General features: G+C 44.6%; 1 protein-coding gene across 2 annotated transcripts in view; it reads right to left on the minus strand.

Annotated features, from left to right (window-relative positions):
- The window catches only part of LOC138513753 (putative glycine N-acyltransferase-like protein 1B), a 162861-nt gene that overhangs the window by 31424 nt on the left and 106256 nt on the right, over window positions 1-25181 (minus strand). For both annotated transcript variants that reach the window (XM_069628841.1, XM_069628840.1), the window contains exon 5: window positions 20608-20788. In XM_069628841.1, the coding sequence (XP_069484942.1) occupies window positions 20608-20788 (181 nt within the window). The remainder of the gene's footprint in view (window positions 1-20607; window positions 20789-25181) is intronic.

The following is a 25181-nucleotide window of genomic DNA, read 5'->3' on the forward strand; positions in this document are numbered from 1 at the left end:
GAATACGATGTCTGCATGTTCATGCAGGGTGTCGACCAGGACCTGTAACTCATCCTGGGTGAATCTTTCTTTTCTGATGCGCGCTGCCCCCTTTTTCAGAACTTTCGGCATGATGATCTTCTCTGTTGTTTGTTTGGTCGATCTGAGTCCTGTATGGAGTCCTGTTTGTCCTGTATGGTGTGGATTGCAATGGATTGTGATTTTAAATATGGCCGCCGTGATGCTTCCCGTTCCTGTGCGATGACGTTATTTCCGTTTCCGGTATTTAGCGGTGGCCGTAAATTACGGTCTGCGTAACTTACGGTCACCGCTAATTACGGATTCTATCGAAGGCGGTGGTGTTAATTGCGTCTAGGCTTATGGCGGTAAGGGGTTTGACGGGACCTTTTGCGCTATGCCGCAAGGGAGTTTACCGCCATGGCGGAATACTCGTGCACGCGAAGTCGGAATATGGTGTAAATAGCGCCTTCCGACCACATCGTACATGGTATTTACGCCATGGCGGTAATTACTGTTGCTTTCCGCCGGACTCGGAATGAGGCCCATTGACCCCAAGTCTCCACCTGGGCACCAATCATTGTCATTGTACACAAGTGGCAGTGCAGCACACAGTGCAATATCCATCAACAATCTTTCAAATCCCCCAAGACTACTTTTAAACAAATATACAAGTAACATCAACATTCTTCAAAACAAGGATTCTTGTCCGAGGTGTCTGTCTTTCAAAGCTGTTTGCGAAAAGGCTTCATCACATAAGGATGCTGGCTGCAGATCAATCTACAATGCACAACTTTTGCAAGAACTTTGCAGTGGTAAAATGCAGCTCTTGATCTGCTCAAATGCACAACAGTTTGCTGGCAGGCCAATTGATGAAGTCGTCAGATAGGAAGAATGCATTCAGGCCATCATTTGGATCAGACTTTAACCAAGTTTGCTTATGCTGTACCAACCAAAGATCAAAAAGATTTCATAAAAATGAGAAGATCTAGACAAAGCTAAACAGGCTCTCAGATATCTAAAGAATCACACTGCCAAATACAGTGACATGCATGTCACTGGATATATATAACTATTACATCATAATTCTATAAAGACATTGCCCCAAACTGGTGAATTTGAAGGTGTCAACCCTGAGGCTATTTATAACATGTACAACCATTATACAATCCGCCTATTTCATTTTCGAGATAACATTGGCTGTGCTTTGTAAATATATCAAATGTGTTAGGCAAAAGGGTGTCTGATCAGTGTGTGGGAAATAGGTTTTGACGCTTGTTGCTTTCTTCTCTTTTTCCCCACAGCAATAGAAAGAAGTCATGGTGAGCGATCATGAATATAGATGCACACTTGTACTGGAAAAGAAGGATGCCCTATGATGTGGGCCACTGGAACATGGTTGTAGTGGCAATAGCGGACACCGAGGAACACGTCGTGGTTATGGCAGTATTGCTGGCTGATGAAATATTGGTGATTGACCAGTGTAAGTTATGTGGTTGATAACATGTGCCTGCTGATGGCTGCAAAGAGTAGCGGCTGGCAGTGAAATGACCGGTGAGTACAGATGCCACGCCTATGTAACAAGCAGCAGAACAGTGGCACTGCAGAGCAGTTGTGAGAAATGATGGGTCACCTGGCAGGATGAAAGGGGTTGAGTGAAGGTAATTCTAGGACAATATGAATGTCTTCAGAACAAAATGTAGTGTCACTGACTGGCCAAGTTGCAGGAGACTTGACTGCTATTTACTTCTGTTTTTCTTCCTCCCCTCTATGCAGAGATTGGTGGTGGGCCTGTGTTCTTACATCGACTTTTGTCATCTAAGTTAGACACTTATCTCTCAGCCCCTCGCACCATCAGGGTGGGATTGTGACTTCCATGCACCTATATGTATTCTAGATGTCCCTCCAACCTTTCCAGCCATTACCTGGCTGCCCTGACTGATTTGACATCATAATTGCACCACAGAATTCATCCTGTGAGTTATTTGCTAACTTGGTGCCCATCCTACCGGTCTCCTTTACAGCATAGTCCAAAGGGCAAAACGGGTAAAGAAATATACCACCCAGGACATTGGGTGCAGGAGGACAGGGGGAGAAGGCCCTGCCTTTAGATACCCATGCAGACAACCCTCAAGCATACACAGAATAAAGGAGGAAGACCCTGCTATCCCCCTAGAGCACCACAATACGTAACACTAGGAGGGACATGTATCACAGATGGCCATAGCATAGGATTTACGACGGAGGGCCACAACTAACCACACCCCACTAACAATCTCATCTGTCTGCTCACACCTCTCAAATTCTAAAACACAACACAACCATATCTATACTGTACAACAAACCGCACACACTTCACCACACCACAACAAAGAAACAAACCACACATAGCCTCACACAACAGCACCTGACAGCTACCGACTAAACAAAATCACACCCACAATGAGCAGAGACAAAGCCACAGAGTACATCAATTACAACCCTATTATTGATTTCCTATGGAAAGCCAACAGGGATGTTCAATTGTGTAGACAATTTTACGGCTGTACAAAGGTATGTCACTGCCTAACATGACGAAACTGAAAAGAGTGAAGACCTGCGGGATGGCATTTCACTTGAGAAGACTTACACAAACATTATACAGCTTTGTGTAAGAAACTCATGGTGGCAACAGTAAAGACAGACACAGGTGATCACAGTTCAAGGGTGTTTATTAAACTGTATGAATGGGTAAGAAAAATGCCTTATCTAAACCGGAATCTAAGATGGGAGCTATGACCATCAAATAATAATATGGCAGTCCTAGTGCCGCCTTGTCAAATAAAAAGGGCCTATACTAAATATAACTATTGCCAATCCTTACTGCTAAGTTACGAAATAGTGTGGGGCAATGTTCACCAGAAAAGAAATGAGTGTTCACAAAATGATAAGTCAGGATGGTATGGCTGGGGTCTCCCGTCGTCACATTTTAAGCACGGGACAAGGTGGGACTTCTGAGCACAGCACTCTCCTGGGCCTCGCTGGCACGAGGTTACAGTTCAGTTCCAAAACATCAGAGCCTTCTGTGGCCAGGTCTCTGTTACACAAATGCTCTTGCCACAGAGGACCTGAAGTGCCAAAACAAACAGAAAGTTCCTTCAATAAATCTTCCACATTGGGTGATTACTCTTCACCTTAGGACCCCCCTCTATCATGATTCGATCCTTCTCTCAATGTTGAGATTCACAATGGCCTTTGAATCACAAGGCCAACAATCATTCAATGTGGATATCCCTCAGTCGGGTTCACTCTCGTCAGCACAATGTTCAACTTGCTTTATCACAGTACAGGTTTCACTCTCATTAGGTTTCCCTTTGCCATCCCTCCGTCAGGTTCACTTAGCCATTCTAAAGCAATGTTAACAATCTTGTCAGAAAGTGGGGGTCTCCCCACCCCTAGCTTTCTCTTTGCAGCTAGTCAGAGACTTTCGATTGTACAAGGGATTTGACGTGACCCTTGTAGGACCACTCTGACATCTCATGTCAGCCTCTCCTAGCGCCTTCTGGTACTTGTAGTTCCAACAAAAAGGGGCCAGCCAGAGTCCTTCGAATGAGCACTCCTGCGTTGCCCGATCACTGTGCAGCTGGCCCTTCACTGGGCTTCCCAAAAGTTCAAACACACAGAAGTATTTTGTTCACAAGTCCTTGCATTCACACTATGTTGCCGATTGCAACCTTCAGCTCAACACAACCCGGCTTACTATCAGCTCTCTATCCTACTCACCGGCTGTAATTAACTCCCTGCTGTTTCTTGTCTCTGGAGTCAAGGACGATGCCACGGAAGCCAGCATGCCTCCCCGCCTGGGCTATCAGCGCGGGAGGCCCCTGTGCACCATTGACATTTGCTACGCTGCACACTAGCTGTATATCCTCGTCCTATGATCCCTTTCACTGAGGCTTCATGGGTCTAGGTTGAAAGGGCAAGGGCACTTCCCTCTTTGTCGTCCTTTCGAGTCTTGCCGCCTTTCTTCTCCGTTTGAACTGCCAGTCCGGTATAGCTGCTTTCTCGGGCTTTCGGCCTTGCTCGTAGTGTGCTCTCATGCTCTGCCTTGTATCCCTGTGGGGAAGGGAAAGGGCTGTCAGGTGTGTGTAGTTGTTGTCAATTGCCTGACTCTGCCTGACCCTTGTGTTGGGACATGTCAGGTAATCGGCTCTGGTGTAAATCCGTTGTTGTCATCATGTCGGAAAGTGTTCATGTTGGAAAGGGGGTTAGAGCTTCTAGATTTCCGATGGGGTAGGATGGGGAAAAGGTGTTACAAGGAAGGTGGTACTGCGTCTCACCCTTCGGTGTCCCACTTCCACTCGCCGAAGACCCCCATCCAGGTGATCCTCCCACACTGGTCCACCCTCAGGAACTGGTTCCAATAGCGATGGCCGTGTCCTGGCCACCTGGATGACAGATCTCCGCGGACTAGCGGGTGAGACACCTTCAGGTTTCTCACATATGACATAGAAATGCTCTCACATGGAGAGAGAGGTGCCTAAAAAGCCACTGATTGTTTAACTGGTACATCATTGTAGGGTAGGTCAGAGAACATCATTTGGCTCAGTCTCTGCCCAGCTTATTCTTCAAAAGAAGTGCTGAAATCATTCCAAGAAATGTAATGTCTAGCTATACAACTGCTTTAAAGTTAAGGCATCCTTAAAATGAAACTTATTGACACATAATAGCCAAACAAATTGTAATCTGGTTCACTTGTGTTTGTCATATCTAGCTCATGAACAAAGAAACCGTCTGCACAGAATAGGCAGCTGGTGGACATGTCATTCAAAAATAGGAAGGTTGTTTAGTCAAACATTCAAAGTCCAATTTGATTATTCATGTCACGCTATCTTGCCAAGCTGCAGACAAAAAAAAGAGTGGCTCTCCTGTGGTTGTTCAAACAGAAGAGGAGTTGAAAGGGGAGTAGAATTATTTCCAGGATGCTTTAGAAGCAACCAGAAAAACATCCAATGTTAAACATTTCAAATATTACAAACCAAAATTAGATGTAATTCTTCAAGAAGAACACATAGGTTTTACACTCGCCCGAAAAGCTCTTGAACTGAGTCAGATGAATGCTGGATGAAGCCAAGATCCACTCAGAGAACCACTCCTTCAAAATGTAGATTATATTGCAATGAATGAAATTGAACATTCCATGCGAGAAGCCAAAAAGATATAGGAGGATTTGGCAGTTGTTGCCTCTCAATTGAATGAGGAACAACTCAACATTTACCCTTATGTAACAGAAAACATACCAGAAAAGAGTTCTTTAAAATAGCCAATTAGTTGCCCTTTACTAAGTATGCAGTGTCATGCTTTGGTCCTCTTAAACACTAACTAACCAATGGTATAGACCCTTAGCCCAATGTTTGTCCAAACCTGTTATGGGCAAATCCAGATAAAAGAAATTCTTTTTTGCCTACTTGGGCACTTATAAAAGAAACTACTGGTCTGATTTCATCGAACTACAAAAGGATTGTGAATTGAACAAGATGTGAGGTACCCGCAAAGGTTTGACAAAAATGCATTTAGCAGTCTGGGCGGTAGGTGCAATGGGAATTTTGTGTATAGCAAATGAATGTGAAAACATCTGAGACCCCCACTGTAACTTTGCACCCACATCTAAAATCCTGAAAAGTGCCGCACACACACACACACACACACACACACACACACACACACACACACACACACACACACACACACACACCCTCCCCCCCCCCAGCAGTGGCACTCATGACGCTGAGTGTACATGGAGGTGGACAAATGCTTACTGGTGGCTTTTTAAAGAACACCCAATGCACTCTGTATCTTGAAATATTTCAAAATATGGGAAATCTTTGGTAGGAAAGTATTCATAAAAAGTATCTCTTTTTAAATAGATCTATTGAAAATCAACATTCATGATACATAAATACTTCAAAAATGTGGTGAGGGTTCTAACAGTCCTAAATATAACCAACCCACATCAGTGAACCTTTCCACATAATGAGAAACATAGTGTTGTCTTCTGTACTAAAGCAAAGCATTTCATTTGACATAGATATTGCTCTGATAACATTGTTTTCAACAATCTTGAGTTGTTATAACTGATTAAATGATGAGTGCAGTTATGAAACAAATCCTCTTGAGTCACTGACGTCAGTATCATTTATGGTATAGTAAGACATGGAGCAAATGTATCATTCAAACAGTGTTTTTATGCAATCATCTGTAAATCAAGTGGCACTTTTCCGACCACAGGGAATGCAGTGGTTGGTTCCAAACTGCAGCTCTTGCAGTTTGGAACCAAAAAGTTTCCTCGGGATACATTGAGAATAGGCGAATCTCCCTAAAATACACATTTGCAGACATGTTATGTACTACTTTGGGATATATCTTATCACCTGCTGTCTTAAGTGCAAAGGCACAAGCCAGACAGGGCTGTTAGGCAAGACTTGATGTAGTAACCCTGTGGGAGACTACACATCCCTTGTCCTCTTGATATTAGGAAACCCACCTTTTGGTGTAGGCCTGTACTACACACGTTGGTAGTGTGACTGAGCAGCCAGGCTTATCTCAAGAGGGGCACATGTGAGCTGTAAAGCTGTAGCAATGAAATCCACAAATACAAGTAGCCAAGTAACACTTACATTCGAGGTTTTTGTTATAAATAATTATTATTTATTTAACAGTATTTTTTAAATAAGCATTCTTTAAAAAGGGCAATATATGGAACAATCAAATATACTTTAAAATACTTTTCCTGAATCAACACAAAGCTAGTAGATACTCTTTAGAGATGCTTCTTACACACTTCCTACACCCTGAGGTGACTTCACCAACTAGGAATAAAATGGCATTTATATATCACTAGTACACTTTGTAGATTCTGGGGTTTGTAGAAAGGAATCGATGAGGGAAGGAAAAGAAAAGGTTAAACAGGTTCTCAGAGCATGTGAGGACTTAAATCTCACAATGAAGTCTAGATAAAAACCTTTCCCAGCAATAATAGTCAAAAACCAAGTTATCACCTCTGAGGCACAGTAAATATCAAAATCAAATGGACTAGAAGAGTCTGCAGGGAGCCAGGACAGCCAAAGTAAATTAGAGCACAGTCACAAAGCTCCTCTTCGACAGTCTTGACAACATGGGTGTCATCTACACGAACTACGCAGATGACACCCAGGTTCTCATCACGCTGTCAGGTTGCTACAATGCTGACTCTAAGCTAATTAACGATCTCTACTTGGAAATACAGGCTTGGATAGCTGCCCACAGCCTCTGCCTCAATGATGAAAAAACAGAGCTCCTGATTGTCGGCACGCAGGCTCGCCTTAACAAGCTTGACCCGCGATATATGTCCTTCAACATTGATGGGAACCCGATTAAAGTTACAAAGGAGATAAAAACAGTAGGAGTTTATCTCGACTCCACCTTGTCCTTAAAGAAACAAGTGAGCTCCATTGCATCATCAACAGCCTACACCAACAAGCTAATCAATGCATGTAAATCATACTTGTCTCCCTCTATTTGCATGACGTTAGCTAGAGCCTTAGCGCTCTCCAAAATAGACTACTGAAACACACTATTCCTAGGATCCTCGGAACAGAATCTCAACAGACTGCAAGTCCTTCAAAACAATTCCTTAAGATCGGCACTAAACATTCCTAGATCCAGCCACATCCCCAGTCTTAGACAGAAATCTAATTGGCTCCCAGTGAGCGATAGAATATCACTTTGCGCTCTGGCAATCACCCACAAATGTCTGTCTAACTCTGAGCCTAAATACCTGTCAGACAAGTTCTCCAAATAACAACTAGCCCGACCCACCAGATCTTCCCAAACTCACTTCCTCTTATTTCTTAGGTTCAACCTAACTGCAGGAGGAGCCAGCTTCCCTATCCAAGCTGCCAAGTATTGGAACTCCTTACCCCCCGTCATTAGAATGGAACCCTCCTTCAGTGCTTTCAAACCCAGAGTAAAGTTCTGGCTCACTGATAAGGCTAACAACTGAAGCTTCTGGCTGCCAGTGGATCTGTATTTTATCTTCACTGTTCTGATTGATTTGCCCTTAACTACTTATTGACTTGACTGCCAGACCTACATTTAACCTCTGGTCGACCCACCTGTTGATTGTTAGACCTACCTGTAACCTTTGGTCGACCCACCTGTTGAATTCCTATGTATGTTTATGTATGTATGTTTCCTGTAACTTCTTAAGTTTTCCAGCGCCCAGTTACCTCAGGGTTAGGCGCACGATACAAATAATAAACAAATACAAAAATATGGAGCTGAGGCACTTCTTAGATAACAATGGGCCTCATTACGACCCTGGCGTTAACCATGGCGCTATTAGCGCCATGGTTGACGCCGGTATATTCCCAAATCCGCCATGGTGAATGGCGGAATTACCGCCCCATTCCAAGGTTGGCGGGGCGGTAATTCCCCATTCACCATTGGCCCTTCCCCATTTTTGCCCCCATAGGGCTCAATGGGAATGGGGAAGGCGGTAATTACAGTACCACAAATTGCGGTACCGTAATTACCTCGAAAGTCCCTTTGCGGGTTCCTTTCTTAACGGCTGGTAAAACCAGCCGTTAAGGTCGGGACCCGCAAAGGGACCTCGTAATTAGGCGGTAAGGGTTTAACGGCGCCGACACCTTTTACGGCACCATTAACCCCTTACCGCCTGGGTCATAATGAGGCCCAATGTCTTTCACAACGTTAGAGAGTTTGTTGAAGAAAAATCACTTTAGGGTCACAAGCTGGTACACTCACTTGTGAAGGGTAATGCTGAAATCAACCAGCAAAGTAGCTACTGCAAGTTTCAACTGAGAAGAGCAAAGCTAAAGACACTGAGGTAAGTACCCCAAGTCGGGACAATAACTTTGGCTAGAAGAAGAGTGGTCCAGCTGGCTTCTGTCTGGATGCAGTGATGCAGATCCTCGGTTCCTGGGCCTCAGTTGTGGGGACAAGAGGGAGGACATCTGGAGGACTCCTGTGGCAGCAATTCGAAGGTAGGAGGCAGCTACGGGCTCTTTTCAGATCAGCAGCACCGTGCGGTTTCAGCGCTCTGTAAAAAGCACCACTGTGGATCTTGGACACCGGTTGTTCTTTCTTCACTCCTTGAGTCCTGCACTCTGGTTAGGGGACTCGAGCTCTGGTCGTCCTGCTTCTGGAGGGTCCTGGGGAGACTCCTGGAGCTTCTGGCCGGCTTGCAGACGTTGCACTCGACTATGGATTTCTCGACTCCTGGCACTCGGTTCCTGCAACAGCAAAGAAGTACAACCAGTTGGGGAAGATGGTCCAGTGGAGTTCGTCTCAGGGTTAGTTGGTCCCATTAACCCAAGGGAAGAAGTCGTCCCTTCCGGAGCTTCGCTTGTCAATCAGAAAAAGGAGTTTCAGCACAGCAGCTGGGCTTTACCGGGCAATTCAAAGGTCCAGGAGGATGTAGCAAGCTTCGTTCATGGTTTCTTCGTCGGGTTGTCCTTCCCAGTGGTCGACTCTGTCTTCAGTCCCAAAATCCTCGCCTTTTAAGCAGGTTTCTCCCATTCAGGCACAGTCTAGCTGTCAGTGAAACAGCAGGGTGGCTGTCCCAGCCAATCAAGACTGGGTACATTCAGGCATTCCTAAAGACAAAGGACAGGGTAGTTTTGAGAACCTCCCTCACTTCCTGTCCAACCAGACACACTGGAGCTAGAGGCGGGTTTCAGAACTGAAGCCCGCCAAAGGCAAAATAGACAAAGGGCGCAAACCTGGTTTGGCGCATACAGTAAAACCTAAGAAAGGCCTCACAAACAGAAAATGGCAAAAAAAGAAGACAAGGCCATTTTGACAAAATGGTCACCCATGGGTGCTATACTTCAGCTGAGGATTCAGCCTGCGGTAGAAAAGAACAATGGTAGGAAAATTAAACCAATGCCACCAGCCATTTAAAGTATTGAGGGTAACATCAAAAATGTCACATGCCATGAGTAAGTAGGAAAAGTGGCTACTAAGTAACCCCCAGCACTCCATATAAGATCATGTGTGCTGGACCTACAAAGAGAAAAGGTAAGTAAAGTCAATTTCACCTTATTATTCTTGGGAACAGTAGTTCACACAAGAAAAGGTATTTAAACCTTAGGAGAAATCTAAAAGGATTTCCCTGTGACACTGCACTGAAGGTGCTGTGTGTCACCATACAAAAAGTAGATGCCTATGGAGTTTGTCCGAATCCAAACACAAAGAAAACACATAATAAAAATCAGGTCGTACCACACGAGAGAGTGAGAAAAAGGGCTCACTCAGCCCAGGGTTAAAATTAAAAAGTGCTAAAGTCCAGCCAAAGAGCTGGGGGACTCTAAGGTGGGAGGTATTAAGCACTCACATTTAATTCTCCCTAACAAGGGCAATATGAGTCAAGCAGAACATTTGAAATTTACCTCTGACTGACCCTGGAAACCAATGGAGACAGCGTTGATGAAAATAGGTATGATTTCTTGGGCAAAAGAAAACAACCATCAGTACTGCTTTGCACTTTCCACAGACAATTTAGAACAATGGTTGTGAGGTAAGAATATAGAGGACAAGAGGAGTTGAATCTGCATTTCGTTAGAGCTCTGAAACTCGAAGGTTATGTGCCTTCATTATAAGATGAAAACTCCATTAAGGTGGTAAAGAAGGAAAGACAGATTTCTGTAGCCATAGCTTTTCAAGATTGAGTCACGCCAGAAGCTAAGGGTTTCAACCTTTCCTTTGAGAATATTGGGAGACCTGAAAACCGAGAAAAGAGCATGGTTAGGTTGCCCCTAAACAATCCTTTCCATAGTAATGAAATACAGTTTGCCAAACGTAAGGATTAATTACACTGAATGTTCATTGAATATGGAGAACACATGGGCATTGTGCAGAGAATCTTCTGAGCAACAGCTCCCTCATACAGTTTATGTTTTTGAGTGACTGTGATGATCATCACTGCATTCATGAGGTCTATGCAGCACAAAAAAACCTTGTTTCATGAAGTACTGTATAAAACGGGGATTCCCGAGCTGGCTTCTTCAAAATTTCTTGCACTATGGAATATAAGTAGTTTATAACATCTGTCGATATTTTTGTGCAAATAGGCTAGGGTATTTCATTAGCATACTACCAAACTATTAATACACAGATTTTTTAAAATTAGCAATTGTAAAATCCAAATTCAAGCAATTACATTTTCAAATATGAATTTTTAATTTTATTTTTATATATTAGGGTTTCATCTAAAAATTATTGTTCACAAAATATTTTTGTTGTAGACAATTAGAAAAGTGCATTAAGTTGTTGCGTGATGCGTCACAAATCTTGCCTACGGAGGGACATTTATTAGATATGCTGTTATGTACAGCAGGGTCTTAGCTGCAGTCGCAGAGCACTAGACTGCCAGGATGGCCATCATGCTGTTCTCAAACAGCATTAAACTTGCAGGTTCAGGCCAATAAGAACTCAACCGCACATGCGTAAATAGAGCAGATGGCTCCAGCTAGGCATCATCCTCCTCCTCCTCGCGTAACAGTAACACTTCCTCTAAGCCTTCCTGCCCGAAATGTTGTGCAAGAGTATTTTGGAGTGTGGAAACTGTTTGACTAGGGACTACCCAATATAACACCAAGCAGCCTTTCTACTGTGTGTGCCATCTGCAGAATTATCTGTCAGGGAATCATTAGAGACCACCCCCTAATGGCTAGACGTATTGGCATGCCTGGGACCTTTCCATAATCCAACCAATATCACGGAGAAGACACCCTTGGGGGTTTTGGAGGTTGGATTCATTGTTTGAAGTGATGTCCTCTCTATAAAAAAAAAGGCTTGAGGCCACTTAGCTTGTTCACCCACTAGTGGGGGCCTGAGGAGGCCCTTGAAAGACAGTAGCACCATATCTGCCGTTGCCGTCCCCCGCCTACACGTTGCTACCACTCCAAATAAAAGAGGTACCAAGAAGCATCACAAAAGAAAAGCAACCGTTGCTTCTCTTGTACTGATTTTTTGTTCACAATCACCAAGATGCCAAGAAGCAGCACTTGCAAGATAGCCACATGGTCTAGGTTTCAAGAGTTCTACATTGCAACTTACTTCGTAAACAGCTACAGAAGGTAGAACTGGGTCCCCATTACTTCCAATGGATGATTTTGGTTACGGTTTTATTCTATATAGTAGACCCTGCACCTAGGGCACATCCCAATAATCATTAAAGTGATTGTCAACCATTTGCCTACTTTATACTGATGGTATTTTCAAATGTACCCCATCTGGAAAGACTTTCCTAAAGTGTCCGATTTTATACTGCACCCCAGCCTTCCTCTCCCTTTCAGCTATGGCTAGAAGGGGATATCAAATTCTCTCAGAGGAGTAAATCCCTGCTACGTCTCAGTGCAAATTAGGAGGGATATGTTAGAGTCAGTCCCAGCAATTAGCGATCTGACATGTTCTGCAGTTACCTACTCAGAATGTCAATTTCAGCAACCTGAAGTAGCGTATGGGCTGACCCAATAGTTCTCAAAACCTAAATCCCTAACATGACCATGGATAACATGCTGAACATGAAAAACACTGGCCATACCATGCTTCCAATTAGACTTAATAATTGCGAGGAAACTGATATGAGCAATGCTCAAATTTCAAAATTCTGCAAGTCTTCAAACGTTTGAGGAAGTTTGGGATAAAAAGTACACGGTGGTTTGACAGTTGAAAATGCTGTTAACAAAGTGGTGAATAAAGTCATGGGAGTTCAGACAAAAGAACACAGTTTGAGTAACCACTGCATTTTAAATTGACATCTGAGCAAATGGAGAATGCCTGCAGAGTCCATACTTTTCAGAAGCATGGGCCAGCATGGGTGTCAAAGTCACAGAGGAACCCAATCCTGGGCTGGTGAACTGCGGGCATAGCCCAATACTCGTCATGTGCAGCAGCGACCTCTTGCCTATGTAGAACACTAGTTGTATTTTGGAGCTGCAATTGAAATTATACTATATCAGTCGTAAACATTAGTTCCCTAAAATGTGTCAATGTATGAAGTGTATTTGAGTTCACCATTTACAAAGAGAAAGTTAATTACAGGTCCATGCCAGGTCCTCCCTTGATTTCACATTCACATGACCACAGCTGCTTCCTTATCCTTATTCTGCAACAGATTCATTAATTCGTTGAATTTTCATACTGAGAAACTGTTTCAAAGCAATACCGAGTGTTTCGTGTGCAAAACGGGATTCTGTATCTCGCTTGGAGACCAGGGGTGCAGATTCATCATTGTAGTTCAGAAAGCACCACTTGATGGGCAGGCAACCACATCAACTGGGACACAAATCAAAGAATGATCTATCAGTGATTAAGTACCTAACATTGATAACTGCTGATTGATCTCTCAATACCTCTGCATTCATATAGCCTTCTGGGCCTAAAGTCCAAATTTCCCACAAGAACCTTCCCAGCCTCCCCTCCTCAAATATATCGCAACAGCTGCAGAATGTCTACATTTAGTCTTCACATTGTATACAATGGTACATGAAGTGTCGACCCCTCTTAACCCCAAATGAAATGCCAGATGGGAAATTGGCATTGGTTAGCAACTCTAGAAATCAACATGGACAAACATTTGTAGTTGTTCCAACAGAGTTTGCCACACAAGTAAACACAAATTAAAACAATTTAAGATCCTTCACCAGGCATACATTTCTGCAAAGGGAAGTTTGACCCTCGAAAAATGGAGACTGCCCCAAATGCCATGCAGAAAATGCTAGGTTTACTCATCTGATGTGGTTTTGGCCTATCGTCAAGCAATTTTCGTCATATGTCCTTCCTACGATAGCGGCAATCCTTGACAATAACATTCTGAAAGACCCGCTGTGCTGGCTGCTGTGTAGATAGAAGGGTCTCTCTAAAGAATTCTACACACGACCTGTCTAGGTTTGTTATTATAGCCCTAAGCAGTGATTTATATCTTGGAGTAATAGTTCAGCTTCTGCTGCCCAGGTCTGGTTAAAAAAACCTAATTTGGTGCTGTGATATGGAGACCAACTATCATGTACTGATGGCGCTAAAACTGCATTCTAGGGATATTTGGACAGCTTTTACGCAATATCTTCTTCATTTGCAGAAACCTGATTCAGACTCTGGTACTCAACACTTTAGCAATTGAAAACTCTTACTTGCTAAGTACACACCATCACCGATCTGTATTTAAACAAAAAAATGTGTACCTCTTTGGGCTTACCACAACAAAATCCACACTGGGTATCTTCTGATAACCAATGACTCAACAATGTATACTTATTAATTCAACAGCAAATGATCATGTTTGTAATGTGCTGTAATCTTCAAATAAAGTTTAAAAAAAGGGACCTAACGTTGTTACTACTTGTCGCCCCTTTAAACACACGTTTAGTCGCGGGGGGCGCTGTTGCGCGTGAGAGAAAATGGTCGCTCTCGTGTGAGCTCCGGCGTGGACCAAGGCCGTAATGCCGACATAAGCGTTTGCGATGACCGGTTCCTGACAGAAACTGTATAGAATGTGCGGCAACATCGGCGGAACAAACTGGGAAAGTTTGGTGTCTGACAATTGCAAAATCTCAGAGGAAAACCGTTATCCGTATCCCACGTGCGGAGGGAAGCGGTGCCTGAGGACAACCGAGAGGCGAGAGGAGGAGCATGGCGAGCAGCAACGCAGATACTCGCTGGCAACAGACGGCGCAACATTAGGCTTGGGAAGGCCGTGGGTGCTCCGCTCCTCGTTGAGCGCCCGCGAGTGGCCCCCCCTCAAACCCCCCCTCCACCCCAGACACTCGGCGATCATCGGGCTCCTGCGGCGGCGGCCCGGGAGGGTGTCGCACGTGGGGCACACGCGGGAGCTGTGGTGTGCGGCCCGTGCGAACTGCGAAGCCCCCGGGGGGTGAACTGCAGAAGACAGGACAAACTCGATCAGATAAGTGTGGCGGCCATAACGGGGGGAGGCACAAGTTTTATGCGTACCCCCCAGAACGCCGGTGATCCTCCTCTCTTACCCTCCCCCAACAATACCTCCGTGATACGCACGGATCAGATTCGGGCCAACACGGGCTTCCCGTGGACAACTGTAAATAACAGACACAACTCCCTATAACCACGTAACTCGACGGCGAGGTGTGGGCTGGCCTTGTTGGTGCGGGGCAAGGGATCACGTTATAGGGGGGCAGGCGGTACTCCTACACCAGGCGCGCTCCGCCAGAAGTAAATCAGTGTATCATGCCACAGAACCGAAGCATAGAAAAGGGCACATTGCAGTTTATATCACAGACTAATTGGCCCCGAGGGAACAATGCCAAAGAGCTTCGGCCCCAAGAAGAGTAAGGGTTCCATTGATAAGTTCACAACACCACTGCAGAAAGAACCTGGTGTGATGATGGCAGAGAGCACACTCCCACACGAACAACAGACCCCCCCGGCAACAATGATGGAACCCCAACCAGTCTTCCTCACCATGCAACGGGGCTTTTCCGCCCTCAATAACAAACTAGATGGGATAACGGCGAACGTGGCGGCCATCAAAACGCAACTGGACAAAACTACTTCACGCATGACCGAGGCCGAAACGAGAATCTCGGCCACGGAGGACACACTTGAAACCCTGAAGACCACGGTCTCGAAGATGGCAATCGACCTGGGGACAGTGAAGTCCAAATGCGAGGATTTAGAAGCGAGATCAAGATGCAATAATATTTGAATAAATGGTGTTCCAGAGGAAGCGATAAAAGCACCCATGGAAAAGACAGTGGAGGAGCTCTTGCATACCCTCCTGGGTGACCCGGGATGGTCACCGATGTTCATCATCGAGCAGGCCCACAGATCCCTTGCCCCGAGGCCGAAGCCAGGAGCCTACCCTAGGCCTATAATTGCCAGAGTGATGAACTACAGGGATAGAGATTTAATTCTGAAGGCTGCAAGAGAAAAGAAAGAATTACGTTGGGAAGCTAATACTATACGCATCTTTCCAGACTTTACCCTTGCGGTACAACAGGAGAGGAAGCTCTTTACAGGGGTCAAAAAGCTGCTACGGGAAAGACAGATACAGTATGCTATGTTGTATCCAGCGAGACTCAAAATCCATTTCCAGAACAAGATCCACTTCTTTACGTTCCCGGAGGAAGCTGCAAATTTTGTGGAAACACATATTCCTGCTTTGACTGATCATCCCAGGATAGGGGAAACTTAACGAAATGTGTGATTATGTGAAAATGGGCATGTTTCTGCTATGTAATGTACAATTCCCGAAGCTAAAGCCGCCCCCCGCCCCCCGGGGACGGCCTTTATAGGGGGTATATATGACCAAATTCACAGGATTTGTTAAATTGTGATGCCCTCAAAGGTTTCGATATATGTGTGAGCAACCAAGTTGAACCGGTCTACCTTTTACCAGCCTCAAGATGGCATGGGCACTGGAACACGCTGCAGGTCTCCCCCCCTGCAGCAGGTGCACAAACATTGATTGGAAGGGAAGGTTGGGATCCTATGAGCACAGTTAAAGTTGGGGGAACTGTGAGGGTGGGGGGAGGGAACAAGTTGGGAAAGTTGGGTTATGGTTATGTTAAGGATGTTAGTAAAATAAAACGCACACAGGTAATGAACATGATGACCACCAAGCTCCTAATAGAAACATGCTTTTTTGGACACATTGATAACTGCTTCATAGGTTATGGCTGGGAATAACGATGAAAGTATCAAAGTACTAAGTTGGAATGTCCGAGGCCTGGGATCCAGAGTCAAGAAGAGGAAAATCCTGGCATATATCAATAGACTAGGCACTAAGATAATTTTTCTACAGGAAACTCATGTGGGACCTCAACAGGGGGGACAACTAATTCCGAATTGGGGAATGCACCAGTACTTCACAACATACTCTAAACGGGCAAGGGGGACTGAGATTCTAGTACAAAAAACCCTCCAGTTTAAATGCATAGAAGCGAAATGTGATCCTGAAGGGAGGTTTGTCCTACTCCATGGCACACTTTGCAATAAGGAGATAATTCTCCTAAACATATATGGACCAAATGTGGACGATCCAAAATTTTTCTCCCAAATATTCGAGAGGTTGGCCGCCTACCCCACGGCGCATTTGATATGCAGTGGGGACTTTAACACTATTTTAGATGTCCATACAGACCGCACATCGACACAGACCAGGGCACTGACCAAAGCAGCGCAGACTATAACTACACATATGGTAGACCTAAGTCTGAAACACGCCTGGAAAACATTAAATCCTACTAAGAGGGAAAATACATATTACTCGACGGTGCACGATATGCACTCCAGAATAGATTTGTGGCTGGTAGATAATGTAGTCCTTTCCTGGGTCCTAGCAGCACAGCATTATCCCAGAACATATTCAGATCACTCCCCAATCCAGTTAACATTACGAATTCCAGGCACTATAGTAACGCGACCAATGTGGAGATTTAAACCTGCAGCATTGCGTGACTTGGTCTACAAGAACGCTATGGAACAACAAATACAGGAATATTTCGAAATCAATGAAAACGCGGTGCCCAGTCAAGCAATAGTATGGCAAGCGTTTAAGGCCTATATAAGGGGAAGCTCAATATCGAAAGAAAATGGAATTCTTAAAGACATCAGGGGTAGACTGAACAGATTGGATTCGCATATAGCATCACTGCAATCTCAATATGCACAAACCCCATCAGCTCACCTCAGTTCCGAAATGAAAGCAAAACTAGATGAATACAATGAGGCAGCAGATCAAGAAATCCGATTTTTTGATAAACCAGTTGCAGCACGCCGATATGGGGAGGGTGAGCGCCCCGGGAGGTTACTGGCCAGGACAGTGAAGGGAGAGAGGGGACCAACGATCATACCGTGCGTGCAAAGGCCAGATGGTTCGGTTACCACTGACCGAGACAAGATTGAAGAAACGTTCCATACATTTTATAAAAGTCTTTATTCCCCGCAATCTGATTCCACAGATGAGGAAATTGATCGATACCTGTCACAAATACCGACAACATTGCTGGCCGATGACACTAGGGAATTGTTAGAGATGGCGATTACCGAGGAGGAAATGTTAGAAGGGATAAAGGCATTACCTAACGGGAAAGCACCGGGCGCTGACGGACTGGGGGCTGAGTTTTATAAGGAGTTTGGTCCCCTACTGGTCCCCAGATTAATGGCAGTATGGAGTGAGACCCTACATAAAGGAGAACTCCCCAAAACCACTAGGGAAGCAGTGGTTACGCTGTTACTCAAGCCGGGGAAACCCCCTGAGGAGTGTGGGTCTTATAGACCATTATCATTAATAAACACTGATGCAAAGATCCTGGCAAAGATACTGGCAACTAGACTAACACCTCTGATGCCATATATGGTCCATGAAGACCAGGCAGGGTTTATTAAGGGAAGGTCCACTGCAACCAATGTTAGAAGGTGCCATAACATTTTAGCCACAACACCCCCTGAGGTCCAGGTCGTGGCTGTTTCCTTAGATATGCATAAGGCCTTCGACATGGTTTCATGGCCCTTTCTCTTCGGGGTTCTGCGCAACTATGGGTTCGGCCCCAATTTTCTGAAATGGATAAAAATACTGTACACATGCCCACATGCAAAAATAAGAATCAATGGGGTTTTAACAAACAAACTGGAACTGAAGGGGGAATGCGATAAGGATGCCCATTATCGCCATTATTGTTCGCATTAATAATTGAACCTTTAGCAGATATCCTTAGGGCACGGTACAGCTCAGCAGGACTCAGGCTAGACAGTGAATTACACATTCTAACTTTATATGCAGACGACATTCTGTTATATCTAAAAAATCTGGATCGAACCTTGGGCAAGGTACTGGCTGAGGTTAAACGGTTTGGAGAACATTCGGGTCTACGTCTTAATTCTAGCAAGTCAGAGATATTCCCAATCACAGAAAATACACCGCAACCACAAGACCTATATGGTCTTGTCTGGAGCCCTACTCATATACTTTATTTGGGTGCACACTTTGCCAGAACAGCACAGCTCTCCCGCACCTTCAATTATTGCATTCTCACAGATGCTCTGTGCATGAAAATAAAACGCTGGAGCGCCCTTCCCATATCACTGATGGGCAGGGTAGCACTAATTAAAATGATTATATTACCAAAGCTTTTTTATTTGTTCAGCACAAAACCTGTCTGGCCGGGCTGCTCTTTATTTACCACACTGACTAGCGCGTGCACCTCGTTTGTATGGGGAGGACATCCCAGAGTGAGCTGGAAAAAGCTGACAGATACATACTCTAGAGGAGGGATGATGGCACCTGACTTGGAGTTGTATTATCTGGCTGCACAGGCACACTACGCCTCCCAATGGGCGGCACAATTCCTCAACCCTGTGACCCCGATGCCCGGTTGTACAGAACGCGAAGCGATAACGGTACTCTACAAAATGAGCAGATCAACCCCCAAGCACTATAACACTATAGAACCAGCGAAGGTGACGACCACTGCATGGGCCAAAATAGCCAATGTGTTTGAAACCAACAGGCTATACCATCCGTGTATGCCACTCTGGGGAGACCCACAAACACCCTTCAGTGCAGATAGTCAAATCGCGATGCATTGGACATCCAAAGGGATCACCCAGTGGGGACAACTCTTCCCTGACCAGAGCTTTATCCAGTGGATAGACATCAGAGAGGTTGTGGGAAACACGAACAGACATAAACAGCAGTATACCCAAGTGCGAATGGCCATACAAGAAGCATGCCCCACATTCCCCAGCGAACCAGCGATAAATATAGGTCTGGGCTACATATTCACAGGGGGGACACAAAAAGTCTTGGCGGCGGCATTGTATAAGCTGCTACTTCAAACGCGCCCTGTAGAGAACACCGCAGCTAAGAGTCAATGGGAACAAGACCTGGGACAGCAGATTGATGACCAGGAATGGGCACAGATTTGCTCGCTCTCCAAGCAAATATTGTGTAATTCCAGGTATAGTGTAATTCACTACAAAATAGTGCAGAGAACGCATTATACCCCAGCAAAACTTAAACGACTATATCCCAACATGTCGGGGACCTGCCCTAGATGTCAGACAGAGGATGCAAATATTTATCATATGCTATGGTCATGCATAAAAGCTAAGGGGCTACTGGGAAGACATCTGTGCCGCCTTAGATGAGATGGCTGACCGACCACTGGAATGGTCACCCAAGATATGTTTGCTGGGAGCAGTGGGGAAAATGAACCCGACTTGGCGTAGACTGTTGAATCTGAGCCTACTAATAGCCAAAAGGGCAATTTTGATGAAATGGAAGAGTGCATACCCCCCAACTAAGGCTGATTGGGATAAGGACATGGTGTGGACTAATGATACAGAAGAACTCTACATAGACTCGGTGCCACCCCAATCCAGACCAAGGAACATATGGGATAGATATAAACAATACCTGTTTGATAAGGCAGAGCGAGATGACTCAGGATCGGAAGCTAATTGATTTTGTAAAATGTAATGAAGCAATGTGCAATATATGTAAGCATTAATGTTACCTGTGTGCAAGAAAAATAAAGTTAAAAAAAAAACACGTTTAGTCATTGCCTCTGGTAGGCCTAATATGCTCACCTCTCTTTGTGCTGACTGCTGGTCTGGAGAGTTGATGTTTTTTCTGAGTTCATATTCGGCTTCATGTCCGAGTCTCCCAGATGAATATCCCTGACAAACAGGAGCGCTTGGTCTCTTTCAACGTCCACTCTTTTTGATTCTGCAACAGCCATGATTACATCATCTAAGCACTTCTGCAGCCCTGGAGAGAAATTATAAAAAGTAACTAGGAAGTATAGAATAACAACCACCGGGGAATCCCTTACTCACATGCACTGGAGAGTCAGACCATTGATCTGCATGCATATAATTTGATAATAAATGCAAATTGCATGCAGGGGACCACCAACGTTAGCACTTGCATGCTGCTGGGTTCCCTGCATGCGATTTGAAAAGTTCACAAGATGAAGTGGGGCGTATTCCCGTTTATTCTTTAGATGTCCTCTCCTTCTGAAGAAGAAATAAATGCCACCTGTAAACGATGCTTTGCAAGCAACATCATTGAATGGATTCCTCTGGAAACGGCCTGGTCTCTAGCAGGCTCTAAACCAAGGCACCTTCCACATTTACTGGCAGAGGTAAGACAGGATTTTATTAGAGCACGACCTGCCCTCTGCCAGCCCCTCACTTCTGAGAAAGCTCTTATTGGCTGCTTCGGATCCACGGATGTTTTTAAAAAGTGGTAGTGTAGTTGCCTCCACGGATTTAAGAAATTCATTTTTACTTTTTACATTTTACATCTTACATCTTACATCTTCCCGGGAGGATAGCTCAGCAGCAACGTGTTCGCCTTGGAAGCAAGACGACATGAAGCAACAGAGGTTCGATTCCCGGGTCTGTGCTTAGAAACCTCTGGGTATTTAAGCGCATTATAAATACGCAACTACGACGACAAAAAAATTACGTCACTAAAAAAAAAAAAATAATCCTTTAGCAGTGCATCGATGCCCGCGGGCTGCGTGAGCGTTTTAATAAATGCAAATAAATGAATACAGTAGGATCGTAATAGAGAGGTGGTAGGCTAGGGCAGGGAGAGGAGTGGGCATGTTCCCTTACCGCGCTGGACACAGAAAATGCCCCTGAATACCATACACCAGGCTCTTTCATCCTCACTGGTCTTCCGCCACGTGGCACCAGCGGTGCTGAAGAGGGCCCCAGCAGCTGCCTGGATTCCACTGTTCTTCCTGTGCCTGGAGTTCAGGTTATTAGATAAGGATCAACAAAGTGGGAGGGTGGAGGGGCCGCACCAGGGGAAAATGCAATGCCCCAAATGGAACAATTGAGCTAATCCAATTTATAATTATGCAGGTCCAATGCATCATTGAGTAGAGACATGGTGTAACTGAATTGATTCAATAACTACTTGAATACAACCACAAGTGTAAATAGGTAGAATGTAGGCAAAATTATGAAGACCTAGTTCTAATCTGTTCTCCCGTATCCATATTTGTCAAATAAAGCGAAACACACAATTTATTCAAGAGATTGAATACATTCTGGCCATAATTGAGTAGACCCCTGGCATAATTGAGCAGAGCAATAGCATAATTAAGCCATAACAGGGCATATGTGTGTGCGGTAAGGACATCAAGTGCTCCAAGAAGGGGCATGCCTTTCAAGGCCATTCAAGGCCTACCTCAGGCTCAGCCCAGAGGTAATGCTTGTATTCAAAATTAGATTTCAACAGATTACTGAGCTTTTTGTAAATGTCAATGACAGCTGAGGGCGTAATGATTCTAAGATTCAGGGAATACAGGTGTGCTCAGTGCCCACGCTGCCTTCGTGCATCAAGAAACAGCCCCACTGTTCAGGATCAGTCAAGGCCTTGGCAAGTGTCATCAGCAATAACGATCCTGGCATAGACAACTTAATTACGGCCGGCTCAGGTACACTTGCTAAAGAGACAAAATAGCAAGAGGGAGGTTGTGACATTAATGATAATGATGTGTTATTTATATAGCGCCTTAATCCAAAGCGCTTTACAGAGAACATATTTACATACAATATCACCCAACCGAAATTGGTACTCATTTATCGACCTCGGAAGGATGAAAGGCTGAGTTGGCCTTTAAGGGATTCGAACCTGCAGATCACAATCAGATCGCCGCAGCAAGCGCTCAACCCACTGAGCTATCTTACATTCCCGCATGGCAAATGATATCATGCGTGTGTCATGTGACCTACATCTCACAATGTACGTAACAAATAAGCAATTGAAAAGGACTATCAAGCATAGGGCTCAGTCTGATCAATAGAGCCAGATGCCAGTCCACTCAGTTAGCATGGGTTGGCAGATCCCAATAGGCAAGTGAGCACAGCTGGTCCAGATTCTATCATATTCCTTCAGGTGGGAGAAGCCCATCTGGTCCTGTTTCTTCTATGAACTATGAGACTTGTAGTCTTGTATTCGAATTTGAAATTCAAAACAGAAATATAAACTACCACAAAAGAAAGAATAAAAACAGGATTGGATGGGATGCTCCCTGCCCCCATGGCATGGGGCAGGTTTAGAACTCGGTTCTATCACACTCAGTAATCAATGTGGTGCCATATTTAATGATGCCCTCATAGCACAGAGGACAATTTTCAATTATGCCAAGTTAGCACATCAAGGCCACATTCCATTAGTGTCATTTAGTACAGCGATGTCAAATACCGTTGTCCAGTTAGCACAATGGCAGCTGCTTCCTTCATACCCATTCAGTGGCAGTTTCCACTATTCCCCGTAAGCAGAGGGATCCTGGCAAAATACCATCATGACCAGTTACTTCTGTAAGGCCTGGTACCATTGTGCCCAGCTAGCACAGGCATGATAGATATTATTGGGCCTAGTAAGCACAAAGAGCATGGGCCATTATGCCAACTTATCAGAGACACACCTGTCTATATAGGTTCAGATAGAATGTACGTGTGGGGCATAACCTACCCGGATACTATAATTCCCTGTTACCACAGAAATGCGGCTATTCCTAGTCAGAACAGTAAATACTGATTCTATTTGTCCAATTTAGAGAATCGGTCCATTAAGCACCAGCCATGACAGACGAGCAAAACGTTGCAAAGCCAACATCCCTGCCACGACCTCTTACACCATGCCACTACCCCCAAAGTTGCTGTCTGAGTGTCTGAAGTGATAATGACGTGCAGTAGTCTGATACAATATCACATTGTTGTCACTTCCCTATTCTGTTCAATGAGCACTGACGGGAGATAAGGAGCTAACCATGAGGCCTGGGTCTAAAATACCTTCGACTACCCCTTCGTAAATACCTACACTCTCGAGCCCGTCGCTCCTCTACTTCTAACTCCCTCAGAGTCAGACGTTTCTCAAAGAAACAAGTTGGGGCAGATCTCTGTTTTCTGCTGAGGCCTACCTTTGGAACAGCCTCCCGCCCACCTTGAAACTTGAGGCGAACCATCTCCGGTTCCAGAAGCTCCTCAAGACCTTCCTCTTTGCTTCTGCCTTTGCCCCTCTTCTCCCCTGTTGATCTGTTTTCTCTCTTGGCACTGTGCACCTGGCCAACCTCTGTCCTTCGGGCCCAGGTACCTGCTCACCCTGCCTCCCTCCTGCAGTGCCTCCGGGCCACCCCTTGCACTGGGATCTGTATCTGTACACATACAGTCCCCCACTTTTCTTCTGCACTTATCAGATATACCAAATTTCACTAATCATGCACTTGCCACTTGCTGGCTGCACTCCCACTTTTCATTCCCTTTATTTATTTATTTTTTTCACTTATTATTTATTCTGTTTCTCTCTTGTGTTCCGCACTTTCCACATCCCCCCCTCCTCACACTTTCTCCCTTTTCCCTTTTCAATGCACTTGCATGTTCTTAATGTCACTGGGCCTAGTAAGATAGTTGTTTTTGTTCTCCCTTGTTGCCCTCTGTTTGCTTGGTCACGGTCAGAAACACTTGTGTATGAGCGCGATATAAATAAAATATCATATCTGTGTACACAGACCTTTTCTTTAACCCCTAAACCTACTGTGGCATACCAGAAAGACTCGGACAATTAGAGTTCATTCTAAAGAGGTTTTATTAAAATTAATGAGACAAAAAGCCTAACTAGCCCTATCGCCAACAGGAAATTCCCAATCTAAAAAAAAATAAAAGCTAAAGGTCTGCTTTACAGTCCAAAATATAGTTCTTTGGTCCGAACCCTATCCAACTTACTGGCCCTACCACTTTAGAAAAAAACATCAAACTAAAAGGGAAATGGGAGGCTTCAAAAGTTCCCTTTTTAGCACAACAGGATATTCCCAGTCTTTGTATCACATTAGGGTATGCATTTCTCCTATTAACAAAGAAACTGCCTCTTGTTGTAAACATTTTCCTTCTTTCAGGATTTATGGAAACCAAACAGAAAAAAAACACTTCCTCCTTTGATGTTTTGGGTTTTCCCCAAAGTTCTGTGATCCTCGTACAAGTTATTTTCTTGTATCCAAGTTATTTCAGATAGGGTGGCTATTTACCTGGTTTTATCAAAGGTCTATGCCTTCTGTTGCTTTCTCAGCTATTCAAATTGCTGATCTTTCTTTTTCAAACCCCTTTTCTTAGGGTATTTGCACACTCCGGTTTCTCTTGCACCTCGT

Source organism: Ambystoma mexicanum, chromosome 12 (assembly GCF_040938575.1).
Source record: "Ambystoma mexicanum isolate Mex_15411 chromosome 12, UKY_AmexF1_1, whole genome shotgun sequence".
Taxonomy (NCBI): domain Eukaryota; kingdom Metazoa; phylum Chordata; class Amphibia; order Caudata; family Ambystomatidae; genus Ambystoma; species Ambystoma mexicanum.